The 16,157-nt window shown below is 34.4% G+C and overlaps 1 protein-coding gene across 2 annotated transcripts; it reads right to left on the bottom strand.

The window, feature by feature from the left end:
- Window positions 1-149: 149 nt before the first annotated feature.
- LOC127882313 (putative nuclease HARBI1) lies at window positions 150-4,354 on the bottom strand. 2 transcript variants are annotated; one of them, XM_052430878.1, is made up of 4 exons: window positions 2,511-2,989; window positions 1,255-1,481; window positions 984-1,091; window positions 150-361 (listed from the first exon to the last, which is right to left on the bottom strand). In XM_052430878.1, the coding sequence occupies exons 1-4, from the start codon at window positions 2,535-2,537 to the stop codon at window positions 202-204; spliced, it is 522 nt and encodes a 173-aa protein (XP_052286838.1). In that variant the 5' UTR covers window positions 2,538-2,989; the 3' UTR covers window positions 150-201. The 2 variants fall into 2 exon arrangements, 1 of the variants encoding a protein (XP_052286838.1); XR_008050483.1 differs by lacking the exons at window positions 1,255-1,481; window positions 2,511-2,989 and adding an exon at window positions 4,097-4,354.
- Window positions 4,355-16,157: the final 11,803 nt, after the last annotated feature.

Below are 16,157 nucleotides of genomic sequence, written 5' to 3'. Positions count from 1 at the left end.
AAGTTAAGTTTTTGTGTTTCTCCAATACATACCTTTATATAAACTTACAGATGCATGTTTAGTATTTGTAATATATATATATATATATATATATATATATATATATATATATATATATATATATATATATATATATATATATATATATATATATATATATATATATATATACTGGCATACTAGAGGTATAAAAGCAACAGTTTAGAAAAATGTGTTTGCAATAACATTCCTGTAGTGAAGACCATCTTCAAGCCCAGCATAATGTTCTGGTTGGTCTGGCAGTTCTTCAATGTTCACTTCATCCATTTGAATGTTCCTAGTTTTGCAGATATTGTGCAATACACCACAACACAAAATGATCCTGAAATTTAATTTAAATTTTTAGTTATTGGAGCCAGTATTTTACACAATTTGTCAGGGTATATATTGTTCTAATTCATTTCATGTTAATGTTGACTATTTTAACAATTTATATATTTGAAACATGAACATATGGTAACACAGTGACACATTTTGTTTCTAAATCAACATGTGGTGATATTTTGGTTTAAAAATACATGCATACAAAGGGATTACTAGGTTATTGTTGAATACAGAGAAGTTTTTCTGAATTATTGTACTGTGTAACTTATAGTACTTGTATTTGTTAAAATCTAATGCAAATAATACTTATGCTACTACTTTTAATAATAATAACTGTAGTTCAGTTCAGAATCTGGTGTGTATGCATAGAGAAAGAGCAAAGTAAATTTGTCAAATTTGATGAAAGTGTTCTATTTAAACAAGCAGCTTCTACTTTTTGTCCAATGGGTGCTGTAAAACATGTAATTCTTTAAAAATCATGAAATGACATGCTTATAATTAACTATTTGAGATCAATTTACTGTGCATTTTAACTTCATACAATAAAGGGTGTTTAAAGTTGGTGGCACAGTTAGTTGTTAAAAACACCATGGATCTGACCGTTTCCAAACTGAACATACTTGCATGCTTTGAGTGGCTGCATTCTTATCTCCCCATGAAGCACACCCCATCTTCGTTTCAGCTGCCCTATCCCTCTCTCCACCACAGACCTGGTTCGTTTATGAGCACTGAATTATAACAAGAAATAACATAAAGTTTATATTACCAATAAGTACTACTGGGTTAAAAGTTAGTCATGTGCATTGTATGCAATATTTTCGAATATCTTTATCGACCAACAGATATATTTTTATAGCCATGTTATCCAAAAATTTGTAATTTGGTTCATACATGTTGAAGTTAAGTTGATGTTCACCATCAGGCCGTAAAAATGGGGTCAAAAGCCAGCGTTTACAGGGGTAGCCCGAATCCCCCAGCAAGTATTGGTGTCTTTCTTGCTCAACGTTGTCCTCCATGAACTGGTACACTCCACTGTTACGAAGGATTCGGGCATCATGAACCGAACCTGGCCATCTTGGAACAATATCTCTAATATGGTAGCTAGCATCAAAAATGATCTGTCAAAAGAAACAGTAATGTGTATAAATGTACACAAAGTCAATTGTCATTGAAAAATAATTTTCGAATTAAATATGTATATCAGTTATTACTATTGGCAGGGCGTTAATAAATAATGGACAAATTGAAGTTTGAGGAGTTAAACCTTTCAATAAATTATTTTTATATGACCCAAACACCTATAAATTATATTTTTAGTTGAGAATTTAAACTACACCAGCGATGAATGATTTTTCTAACAAATTAAAATATGTTTGTATTTTTTTAAGCTCAACATTCACAAAAAAATACATATCAATATTGAAGTCCAAGTGATATGCAAGTATGTTACTGTAGTTCATGTATGCACGTCTATGTAAATATTTTTTTATAAGCAACTACATACAATGACGCTCTTTTGGTCATTGTCGGCTTGGGTACTTCTCACATGTACCCGGGTACTCTTAAGTAAACTAACATAGTACCCCGGTATTGTAAATATACTAAAATGTACCCGGGAATTTTAACGCTAAATCGGTGGTTGTCGACTATTTTTTTAATTAATTGTGTTGTCATTTATGTCAACTTTCTGTTTAATGGCCTCTATATTATCGGAACTAATACTCAAAAGGCATGTTGATGCAGTTTTTTTAAATAGAATTTTGCTTAAGATGAACAATTGAATATCGTTTAACTGTAATCGATAGCACGTTTTACTACATCTGTTTTAGGCGGAAATACAACTCGGGTACAGTATAATATTGACTGGGTACGTTTAAGTATATTTACTGAACCCGAGGTACATGTACGTATACTTAAGTGAGTACCCGAGGTACATGCAAGTTAATACTTACACATCCAACAATGACCAATCAAGCTACAATGACAAATAGATGTGATATATATAATAAGTGGTCCTCATGTAATGCAGCCAATGTGTGGACTGACTAAAGTAGAAAACATGCACAATGTAATGTATTATATTATACTATAATATACACTGTTTATATGAAAGCAGTCTTTCTAGGAGCATGGCATATACAGTTTACCTGTGTGTTAATGGAGTGGTACCCCATTCTATTGACATATTGTGGTTCATCAACTGTTGGTGCCTGTATCTGGATATGTGTTCCATCTACAACCCCAATAACGTTGGGAAAGCCAGCAACATTAAAAAAGTCCGTTTTCTGTTGTCTGACATCCCATAAAGTTGTGGGCAGACAAATATATTGCCTCACAATTTCAGGCAGTGTCAGGGCATCGATTACTGCAGTAATCGACCGAGAGACTGTTGGTTGACTTACGGCATGGATGTCACCGTCATTAAGTTGTATGCTTGATGAGGCAAAATAGCGCAGTGTTAATAATATTTTTTCAATGCTGTTGAGACTGTGGTTTCTTTGAGTTGTGGGAGGTATAATATGCTCAAGCTGCTGGTTTAAAAATAAAATTCCATCTCTGTCAAATCTGTATCTTTCAATTAATTCAGTGTTATTTAATTTATCTAAAACATCTACACGTTCACGGAAGTTTCTTCTTGGCATTCTGCAATAAAATGGTTTACAATTCAGCAGATGTTGTCATGTAAAACTAAACATAGATTACTATAGATAAACAGTACCTGTTTGATGAAACTAATATAATAATAAAGGCTGGCCAGTTGACACTTATCATCAAGGTTGACACAAGTAAGATTCATGCTCCCAGGACCATGGGTCAATTTATCGGACAGATGGGATTTCCACTGGATAATGATTTTTATTAATCCAGTTCAAACGCTGCCCAAACACAAAATTAATAAAAGCTGCGCCATGAGCGCATGATACGCCCGTCGTTCGCCAATGAAGTAGTAAGGTAATAAATAACCCTTTGAATCATTTTTTTACTTCAGTTTATTTGTATTTGAATACATGGTTTATTTTATAAGTACATGAGCATGGAAATCACGAAATTTTGACGAACAAAGTCCCATAACTCTGGAACGACAATTCAGAATTCCGTCAAAAACGAAAGGGGATCAGGGTTTATCAATATTAAGATTGTGTTGAAATTTGAAAAAAATCCATCGAAGGATATTTGAGCTACAGTAGGACATTCAATGAAATCACGAAATTTTGACGAACAAAGTCCCATAACTCTGGAACGACAATTCAGAATTCCGTCAAAAACGAAAGGGGATCAGGGTTTATCAATATTAAGATTGTGTTAAAATTTGAAGAAAATCTGTCAAAGGATATTTGACGTAGCGTACGACATTAACAGACGGACGGACGGACGGACGGACGGACAGACGGACGCGGGGTATACCATAATACGTCCCGTCATAGACGGGCGTATAAAAATTATCTCATTCTTCGACGTCAACTTCTAGTTCGATTTTAAATGGTGAACAGTCCGGATGTACGAAAAGCAAACCGAATCTTTTGATGACTTATTTCACAAACAAAAGAATGGTTCACGTTATCATACACCCAGACATCGTTTGAACCAAACAAACACAGACATTTGATCAAATAAGTTGGCGTATATTTTGATCCGCCATATTTGTTATGAAGTTCCGGTATGCGTAAATACCGATTGTGAGTGATATAACAGTAGTCTTAAACACCGAACAACAAAAGTAAAAAATACATACCTTTTTATGAAAATTAAACGCAGAAATTGTTGTAAAATGAAAATATCGTCTGTTTTGTCGCCATATTTAAGGATTTAGTCGAGAAGTTAAGGCAGCTATGTACGAACCTTAACTTTTAAGGGAAAAATAACAGTCCTAAGGATTTTCCTAAGGTTAAGATTTTTATGAATACAAACTTAGGGAATTTCGCAAAGTTAAGGGAAAAAACGCATAAAACTAAGGAAAATATTTGTAACCTTAGGTAATTTTCACCTTAGGTGCTTTATGAATACCGGCCCAGATCACATAAAGATCAAGTGTAGAAACGCAATGATGAACGTTTTTAAGATCAAAAGTATTCGCAAATATCTGACACGAGATGCAACCGAAACCCTCGTTCTCTCCTTTGTGATTTCGCACCTGGACTATTGTACCGTCGTTTTGTATGGGATTTCGGACTGTGAATTAGCAAAATTACAACGAATTCAAAACATGTGCGCTAAGTTAGTTTTGAATCGTAGAAGAAGAGATAGTTCTAAGCAGGCACTCTACGATTTACATTGACTGCCGATCAAAGCAAGAATAAACTTTAAGATTCTCACTTACATGTTCAATTGTCATACTGGAAATGCGCCAAAGTATTTAATTGAACTGTTAACACCAAAAGTTCAACGACGTTCCACCAGATCATCAGAGTCCTGCATCGAGTGTTCCACCGTGCCATTCAATAAACGAAAAATATTTAGTGACAGAAGTTTTAGCACAATAAGACCCAAACTGTGGAATAATCTACCATTGAGTCTGAAACAAATCTCATCGATTGACTGTTTGAAAAGAAATCTGAAAACGCACTTCTATAAAGACTATTCCTCATTGTTTTTACAAGTCAATGAACTTTAAAATAGAGACATTTGTGACAGCAAACTAGAAGATTAATATTAATCCGATTAATATTATTATTCTATATCTTAATTGGTTTTAAGATGTTGTGATATGAAAATTTTAGTTTTATATAATTCTTATATTTAATTTGTTGAATATTATTATTTATTTATTTTTTTATTTTTAGTTATATATTTTTATTTATATAGATTATGTACAACGCCATTGAATATGTTTAAATGTAGAAATAGGCGTTTAAGCAAATAAACCAGTTTCAGTTTCAGTTTATTGTTTTGCGTATTTATTTCCACCTATAAATACGTGTTTTGTAAAAATGGAATAACCGGTAAGTAGACATCGTTGCGTCGTCATTTTGTTTCTAATACAAATACAATCGCGAGCAAACCAACAGTTTGTCAAGTACGTGGTATTTTCTGAGTACCGCCGTGCGGAGGCAAAATCCTTCATAAGGCAACCCTCAATGGCCAGTCGGCCCTTGTGCGAGGGACCCTCCCGGTCATTGTCCGCTGTAAGCAGCTTCGCTGCGCTGGTTCCTCTTCCGACCAGCCTTCCATGGACAGTATACTCCCAGGGTCAGGTGAGTATGAGGTTTGCATCCGGTAGGTCTATAGAGTAAAAGAAAACAGCATGGGTAGACAGCCGACACGAGGGTTGACGGTACTTGCTGGTGAAAGAGAAGCGAACCGCAGACGTTCCCATTTTATATGAATCTTATGGCTAAAATAATGGATTCCTATGGCCCTGGCTAAAATGTCACATGATCGCACTAATGACATTAGTAAATGAGTCGTGTTCTAAGAAAACTGGGCATAATGCATGTGCGTAAAGTGTCGTCCCGGATTAGTCTGCGCTAATAAGGGACGACACTTTCCGCTTTTATGACATTTTTTTGTCAAAATGAAGTCTCTTCTTAGAAAAAATTCAATTTAGGCGGAAAGTGTTGTCCCTGATTAGCCGATGCGGACTGCACAGGATAATATGGGATGACACTTTACGCACTGACATTAAGCCTTTTTTCTCAGAACGCGTCCCAAATAGAGTCTAAATGCTGTAATCCATTTCTCCTAGACCTTATTCATGTTTTGATACTTTATTTTACAACTTATGAAATTCAATACTATATGTGTAAAACGCATATATTCATGGACTATATGTCTGTTGTATATAGAATAAACCATATATCGTTTGCGTTTAGCGTATGTGTTTAAATCAGTGCCGTTATTTGATTCCGTATATGGAATCCTTCGAGTGTTTTCTCAAATCACCAATGAAAATAAGTCGCAAGGCAGCGAGTTATGATTTAATTGACCTATGCATAATTTTGCATTAAAAGAAGACATTTTTCCTTTACATAAGAGAAAATATTTGTATCTGCTTGGGTTGGAAAATGCAATATCCGAGGTAGATTTTTAAACACCTAACCACCATAATTGTTCAACCAAAATGTTAAAATCGTATTGTTCTAATATATTTGTCATAATCGTGAAGAAAACACTTACTGATACGCCTATATCGGAATACAGGTTTGCCACTTACAGCTTTATATTACGGTAAAACGCTTTAGACAAACACACATTTTAGGAGAGGAAACTCAATAATTAACTCTCATCAGAACGACTTCAGGTGAGAACCGACCGATACATAACTATATCACGCCATCTACAAAATACTCTTCTCTCATTGGCTGTTTGACGTCACATGCTGACCCCATATATTCTATATGGTGTCAGTAAACTAACATGACGTTACATGCTGACCCCATATATGCTATATGGTATCAGTAGACTAAAATGAAGTTTTGTTATTGTTATGTAATGTTCTTGAATTTAATATTTTCGATAATACTAGTTATAAAAAAAAACAGTGTTTGTCCTTGTTAATTTGATGAGATGGAAAGTAGTTGGCGTGATATATTCGTTACATGGTTAGTTACTGACCCGATACGGTATCGGGTCAGTTACTAACCCTGTAACTTTTAATACAGCTCATTTTTCCGATTCCAACATGATTTTTATAATTGAGTCGCGCTCTGGGAAATGTACTTTCGCTAAATGTCGTCCCAGATTAGCCTGTGTAGTCCACTCAGGCTAATCAGGGACGACACTTTTCGCCTTCCTTTAAACGAAAAACAAAATAAAAGCAGAAAGTGGTGTCTCGGATTAGCCTGTTTGGACTGCACATCTGCTTATTTGCAACTAGACTTTACGCATATGCATTAAATCCCCATTTCACAAAGCAAGGCTCAATTTGGTTTTGAAAATTTTAATGATACCTAAATTTTGCAGACTGTATATAGACGACTCTAGGGAAAGAAGACTTCCCCGACCGCATTGGTCGGAACAGGACTTGCGATAAAAGTCCGTATACATGGTACACTTTCTGGAACAATTTTCAGACTGGTTTACGTTAGGCACGTTGACTTGATAAACATGTTCTTTCCATCGCTTTACTTTTTAAATAACGATGGCAACTTAAAAAAGTAATTATCTTTGTTCACAATGACTATGATGTAAAAACAAACATGAATAATATGCAGTAAAATATTAAAGGAATAATAAGTAATTACAGTTGTTTTGGTATTTTTCTAATGGAAATAAAAAGAACATATATGACTTATCTTTTTAACTACGGAATACGAAAACGTGTTTTATAAATAATTAATTCGATAAAAAGGCATTGTTGAATGTTGAGGTGCAACGCCATCAGAAATAGCACATGCTTTACTAAGGAAAGTGTCGTATACTTCAACGCATATTTTTACAGTAGACGCAGCAATATGGAAAGATTTTATTAAATAAAGCATAGCGTTAAGGCAAACAATACTTACTGTATAGAAGGTTCTTAGACGCCAATGCAGCGCCGTCGTTTGGACAGGTTTTCACACGTGTAACCTGATCTCGCACTCTCGAGCTCACACCCATCCATTATCAGTCACGAGTCAAGCTTTTATTGTGCTATCTAAATGACAATTAGCATACACGAAGAACCACGTTTAAGTCCGCCACTTGCGATAGCGATATTCATTCGCGAGGACAAAATACACGCAGATTCTTGCATATAGGAATCCACGATTGAACTGATTTTAGTTCGTCGATTATACTGATTATATTTCTTTTTAATTCAAGACGGAAAACACTTTCGTTGCAAGCCTCTGCACAAGTGGATTTAGTTAGAAGGTAAGCCATTTTATAAATATTTTTTCAAATATATCGTTGTTAATTGGGAAAAAACGACAGGGGTCTCTATTGCGTTTACATTTATTCGTGATGAATTTAGCTCGAGTACTTTCATAATTTTACGACAGCGCGACAATGAACAGTTTATTGACCGATTAACAAAGATTGTGCGAAATGTTTTTGTGACGTCCTATAGGATTGAACAAATATTGTTTGAATGGTAAATTTTTTTTGACACTGCGCTCAAGCTCTATACGTCTTTTTCGTTGTTAAAGACATGCGTGTAAAGGTCGGTATGACAGTCTGATTTTATTTTTGCTTCAATCCGGCTTTGCATGCTTCCAGGATATATTTCTTGCGAATTTCTTCATAGCTGAACGCTGTTATTTCCCAAGGTTTGATGTTTCTTAAAACTGTAATATGTAATGATCATGAGGAAGGAAAGAGATCAAAGAAGCGTTTTCACGGCATTCTCAATCGATGCATCTGGCTGGTCTTTGATTAAAACGGAGTACCGCTAGCGATATCGCGTATTCATGGATGGGCTCTTACTCGAAACTCTATACTCAGTATGATTCCTATAACACACACTGAATATACTACGATAGCGCAAAGAGACAATATGAGGAGGATAATGCAACATGTAGATATCGGACACACAATGCCACGACTGTACCATGCTTTTAATGAGATATTATGTAACGTATCGTACTATCGCTTGTTCAGCATCGTTATATCGTGACGTCCTTTTGTCGCGTCATTTTCATCGTTCTTCTGCGCTATCGTCATCCTACTGAGGCGTTATCGCTATCATACTTTCGAATATAAACTGAATGAGTACAGTTGCATCAGCCGCAAATCATCCTGAAATAGCATCATATAAACAGAAAATGAATACAACTACACGAACTATCGTAAACAAGGTTTCTATGCCATAATAAGACATAATCGCTCTGTAGAAATCCTTTGAAGACTAGAAATAATAAAAAAAATGATTTTGTGAAAACACTCATTTTATACTTGCAATGTTTTTCTGAAGACAAATATATCTAAGATAAATAAAAAAATCGACGTTGCATCGCAATATCGTGCCTTCGCGTTATGTTTTCGCGTTCTCGACCTTCAGTTGGCGATATTGCGATCTTGTTGCGCGGCTGCGAGATTACGATGCGTTGGTGCGACAACACGATTTGAGATGGCGATGCGAAGTTGCGTAAATACGATGCATCTAGATGCATCTATATCTCACATTCTTGCATCTTGATCTTGCATCATGATTTCGTCCTCTTATCGTGATCTCGCGTTCACGTATCGTAAACTCGAATCATGATTTCACTCATTCATATCTTGTTCTCGCGTTCTCGCCAGAGGTCGAGAATACGAAACAACCAGTTTCATAAAGAAACACCATATTTATCGACCAATTCACAGCTCTTTGTATTTTTAATTACAGCTATTCATATATCTAGAGCTATATGTACTATATGCTTAAATGATTAACAATACTTATTATTGATTAACAACCATTATATTCCGGTGTTCATAATTAGTATGTAAATCAAGTACCGATATGTTGCTTAACAACATGGCAAACATTGAAATTTTATCCAAATATTTCAAAAAATACTTCCAGAAAATACCAATAGTAACCAAGGAAGCGTCAACGATTTTTTATTGCTAAACACGATGCAAGTATCATGATGGAAATTTACCATTGCAAAATGAAGTCATGTGCGAATTAACGCTTTTGAAATACGTAGAACTGTCTTAATAATACCTGCACAATTAAACAAGGAACAAACAATTATTATTCTGGCAATTCATTTACTATTAAAATGAAAAATCTTCGTTATGAAGCTCAATTTTATTAAATAGAATTATATTGCGTTTTCATAAGACATCATTTTAAAGGCGTGTAAGAAAGAACTTTTTCACGGAAGTTTTATTGTCAATAATTTTCTGTTGACTATATGTGCTGCATTTACAGTGCATCAATGGCCCAAACACTCTTGCCTTCTTTATCTGTGTGATTATTTCTTCAGAGAATACGGACGCAGATGTATAAGATGTAGCTCTTCGGATATGTCCTTATTCGGATTTTCGCTCGTAGCCGCCAATTTTCTATTTACCCGTTTTGTTATGGTACTCTAATATTCAAGCAGTTGAACTAATGTTTACAATGTTGCTTTCAGCCGTTTAATACACATTTATCAAAGCTGTGAATATTTATCTGTCATATCTATAGATTATCGATTTCGTCTTTACGAGCAAGTGTAATTCTTCTTCTGTCAATTTATAATTTCAATTGTATTTAATTCTTCGTGTATGAGTGTCCACTGCAATTCAATGCAAATCCACATCACAAGTGCAATTAAATGCAAATCCTTAATATGTATTTTTGGCTACAGTACCTTTAAAAGTAGCTTTTTAGGTTTTCTGAATTTGCAAGAGATGAAACTATATGAACACCGATTTATTAGTCTGCAAAACATTTGACAAGATCATCATCATCATCATCATCATCATCATCAACATCATCATCATCATCATCATCATCATCATCATCATCATCATCATCATCATCATCATCATCATCATCATCATCATCATCATCATCATCATCATCATCATCATCATCATCATCATCATCATCATCATCATCATCATCATCATCATCATCATCATCATCATCATCATCATCATCATCATCATCATCATCATCATCATCATCATCATCATCATCATCATCATCATCATCATCATCATCATCATCATCATCATCATCATCATCATCATCATCATCATCATCATCATCATCATCATCATCATCATCATCATCATTATCATCGTCATCGTCATCATAATCATCATCATCATCATAATCATCATCATCATCATCATCATTATCATTATGATCATCAACAACAATAGCAGTAGCAACAATAACAGCAACAACATCATCATTATCACATGCGGCACTAATGTTTCGAGCAATACTTCGTTAAAAGCACGGGAACGACCAACTGGCATGTTGACGATGCTATAACTACTTTGAAACCTCAGTTTCCTTCTTGGATATTAAAAGTTGAGGACATAATGAGTGTTGGACATTATAAAACGTATCTATAAATTTATAGTAACACCAAATAATGTGTTGATTATAAAGTTAATTAACATTAAACGAATACACTTGTTTAGACAATCGCAGAGATTTTAATCCGTGGCAATCATATGATCACACGACAAAATGTAAAGATTGAAACCTGGGCGTAAACCTTGGTGAGCTATACTAGTCGCATTATTCGTTTTATAGAAAATAACTGCTTTAGTGACTTACTAAAACACTGTTCAACGAACACATTGGCGCAAATTGTAAACTTGTTCAATGAGGTTTCTGTGAGAAATAATTCAGGAAATACCCAATTCCACAAGGGGCTTTAATGTGTCGTAGATCTTACAATTACTTTAAGAGTCGATGGTGTATCGAAACAACCGCAGTCTAAGTGACTTGTTTTGATGTTGCGAATAGTCCGTTGTTAAAGGGGTAGTATGTCCTGCTAATGAATACATTCACAAAAACAATAGTGCATTTAGCAACAGTTACAACACCATTTAACTATAACCGGCAAATATATCAGTTAAGACTACTGTAAATAGAGGCACTCTAATTGTATTACGTTAACTACGTTAAGTTTATGCCAAGTAAGACACTCTCTCTTAAACACTCGTTAAAACAAAACCGCATACAGAAATAGTGCAATATTGCAGCTGGTATATTTTAATACTCTCTACGACGAAGATTATCATATTGAAAACATGATAATATATATTGATCGTATGTTCAATGAACAAAGCAAAACACTAACATGAACATTCTTATTAATTACAACTTTAAGATCTTCTAGAACCCCAATGCTGTTTTACTCAACCTGAAAAGATCAGAGTATATATAAAGCGTATATGTAAACACAATCACAGGTCAGCCTCTTTAACTTTACGTTAAATAGAACGGTAGATTTTTATTCGTAAAATAATCGTGCTGTGAAGAAATAAATCTTAGCAATAAAGCTGTTCTGCGTCGAGCAACGTTATTTCTGTGTGTGGCATATTTTTATCACATAATTTAAACAATGTTTAAATTGCTTGTGTTGTTACTATCATTGTACTTATTGAGGTGTTTGAAGATTACTTCGGATAAATCTTGAAGGTATATATTACCATTGATAAGTTTTGTTAGTTAAATTTAATAATTGCAGCTTAAATATAATATCATACTTAATCACAGAAACGTTAAAACAAGCTAATTATGTCAAAGTTCTGTAACCCACGCATTCGGTAAATATGATTTGAGAGGCATCGACACAAGAGAATCCTTCTTTATCATGATCAGAGTATGCCATGATCAGACTTTTAAGCGTTGTGAGTAAAATGTTCAAATAATTTGAAATACTCTTTTATGAACTTTTAAACTCAAATTAACAGTAGGCCTTTATTTAGGTTCATTCGTACAGAAGTATGAGGCACGCAATATATCAATGGTAGCGTTCGTACGGATCGTGCGTAAGCATCTTGATTCACTTGCTTGTCATAAGGGAAATGTTATGCATATGAATAATTACACCTGTCACAATGTTCGTAACCTCTTCATAACATTTTTAATATGAATCACCTGACTTTGTAGATAATTTTATAATCTCTGTTAAATTCAACGTAAAGTATATACGATAAGCATCAAGCGTCAAGTCACGTACAGTTTAATGTGGCTAAAGATATACTATAACATACACAACCAAGCATTGTAATTTGGCCTTTTAAGACCTTCTAATGGTTCCTGAATGGAAAAACAAACTCCGTTTCTTATGCTAAGTAATGCTGATGTAAATGCTACACTGTTTGAATTTCATCATCATCATCATCATCATCATCATCATCATCATCATCATCATCATCATCATCATCATCATCATCATCATCATCATCATCATCATCATCATCATCATCATCATCATCATCATCATCATCTTCATCATCGCCGTCGTCGTTGTGGTCGTCGTCGTCGTCGTCGTCGTACTCATCATCATCATCATCATCATCATCATCATCATCATCATCATCATCATCATCATCATCATCATCATCATCATCATCATCATCATCATCATCATCATCATCATCATCATCATCATCATCATCATCATCATCATCATCATCATCATCATATCATCATCGTCGTCATCGTCATCATCATCATCAGCAGCAGCAGCATACTCATCACCATCATCATCATCATCATCATCATCACCATCATCATCATCATCATCATCATCATCATCATCATCATCATCATCATCATCATCATCATCATCATCATCATCATCATCATCATCATCATCATCATCATCATAATCGATAACGTACACACATAGAACACAATTGTAAAGAACAAAACAATTTCTATCAATTTACCTTAAATAGACACACGTCTAAAAAAATATTGTATGTTCAATTATTAAAACATATAGTCTTTTTCTGCAGTTTTCTCTTTTTAAGAAAGCATTTTTTTCAAAAATTACAACAGTCATATAATTTATGTCATTGAATGGATTATATCATAACTGATAAAATAAAATTTAAATAAATTTTTAGTGCATAATTGTTGCAACGCTAAACAAATATATTTTCTCTATTTATTTCAGAACTATACCAGCTAGACCGAGGATTCAACATGTTATACTGTCAAACTATTGTACTATTGCTGTGTGCATATGCCGGTGAGTGTAGAACAATTGTATACGCCTTTTTATAATTGATTTTCATATAACATTTGTATCGCTGCAATAAATACGCACATATACTTAAGGGGTCTTAATTACAACATAAGATTGCAAACTGTTGAAATCATAGCGTGAACAAATAAATTAAAAAGAAGTAATCATGAAACTAGGATGAAAATTGATATACCGCAAGAGAATACTATGATGTTTATGTATGACCTATTTATTTATTAGATATCAGGTCAATGTAACTTATAAACATACTACGTTAATTTTGTAAGCGGGGATTTTTTCAGCTTCTTATAGAATGGTCGTTTTTTTCACAAATTTCAGAAGTTCACAAATCACATTTTTAGAACTTGAAGAAGTTTCCGGCTCATGTTTACACATTTTAAAAATGTTCGCAACCTTTTTTGTACAGTTTGCGACTCATTTTTTCACGCGTTATCATTTTTTTGGTTCATATACTTGAGTGGTCAATCTTCACAAAGATGAGAAAAAAATTCCTGGTTTAGATAAATCCAAGAACGTACATGTACACGTATGATCATGAAACTTGATTTACAAATTTGGTGAAAGGTGTGTCATGTGTATTGCGATCATTTCCTTCGAGGATTCGTTCGACTGTCTGTTTGATTGTAATAAAGAGAAAAAACAACTTGAACACTACATTTTCACGAAACGAGGTAAACAAACTAAAGGTGGTGACGTCAGTGTTCAAATTTAAGATAATGGTTACTAAAATAATACTTTTTTTATAACAGACTAAAGGCACTCAAAAAGTGAATAAAATATAAAAATATAACAATTAAAATTATTTCACATCCTGAAAGCAATGTGAGATTTTAACAACAAATGTTAATGAATACTATTTCTTAGATCCGGCACACATTTGTGTGTGCGTGTCAAAGGAATCACTGTCAACTTTTATTGTACATGAGGGAACTAAATAAAAAGTTTACTTCACTAAGTCAAGTAGGTTAAGTTTCGGAGACAAAAAAAACATGTAAACGTAAAGCAGAATGTTCAAACAGCCATTTACGTTGAAACTATACCTTTCATACATTTGTTGCTGTTTTTTTTTTTACTTTTTTGTCAAATACAGCGAAGGCCAATATGCTGTCCAAAACGAGGCCCCTATCTCTATCAGCTCTACCATTGAGATCCCTACTTCAACACCACCTCTGCCTGAAAACGGCATAACGAGCGATACACGTTCTGTTTTCGAGGCTTCTAGCTCTAGCCCTAGTTTGTCATGGACGACAGTTCCTGAAAATCCTGTTTTGCCTAATTCCACATCAACAATTTAAGTTAACTCACAAGACGTTTCCTCAGCTTCTTTAGCGGATTCCACTCAATCAGGCGATGCTTCAAATAATTTGGCATCAGATCAATCATCTGTAACCCCGATACAAGTATTGCCTGAGTCTTCTTCCATCGCGCCTTTCACGTCGAGTATTTCAGAAACATCAATAATTGATTCAACTATTCAAACTACAAGTGATTTAAATCCGATTCATACGTCAATAGAAACATCGTCGGTTTCTACACCAGATTCTATAATTACAACCGTGGATGAAAGTACGTCATTCACTACTGTTTTAAGTATTGCAGTATCAGCAGAGTCGACTTTGTCGGTGTTAGCAGATATAACTTTTCCTATAGAAACTTCAACTTCTTATTCACCGGCACCATCAACATTAGATCAAGTCACTACCGAGCACTCGCTTACATCAACTTCGGAAACGTCGCCAATAATTAATTCTTCTCAATCATTTGAAACATTGACGTCTTTGATATCGATATTGTCTTCTACAATTTACTCAACTAAGACAGTGGTTTCGACTGATATTACTCAACCAGGAACAACGATTTCATCATCAAAAGTGGGGACTGTAACAACCATTGCTGGACCAGATTTTATATCAAATTCAGAAACGACCAAAACAAATGCTAGCGAGGATCCAACATCAAAACAGGTATTTACCCGACGTCGAATACAAATATTGAAAAAACACATTCGAACACACAATCAACTAAAGTGTTCACATTTTCAACGCTATTAGAGAATGCAGCCGTAAATACACCGATAACCAAGTCTACTGAAGACGCTACAAATACATCTCATCAAACCAACAATGCCTCTGCCACATTTGACTACAAAATTCTTCTGAAATTTGAGGGCGAGTGTGGTTCGCTGAAAACGGATGAAGAATTTCGCACGAAGAT

This window comes from Dreissena polymorpha, chromosome 5, assembly GCF_020536995.1.
Source record: "Dreissena polymorpha isolate Duluth1 chromosome 5, UMN_Dpol_1.0, whole genome shotgun sequence".
Classification (NCBI taxonomy): Eukaryota; Metazoa; Mollusca; class Bivalvia; order Myida; family Dreissenidae; genus Dreissena; species Dreissena polymorpha.
The sequence above is the reverse complement of the archived record's forward strand: the minus strand, read 5'-3'. Positions and strand labels throughout refer to the sequence as shown.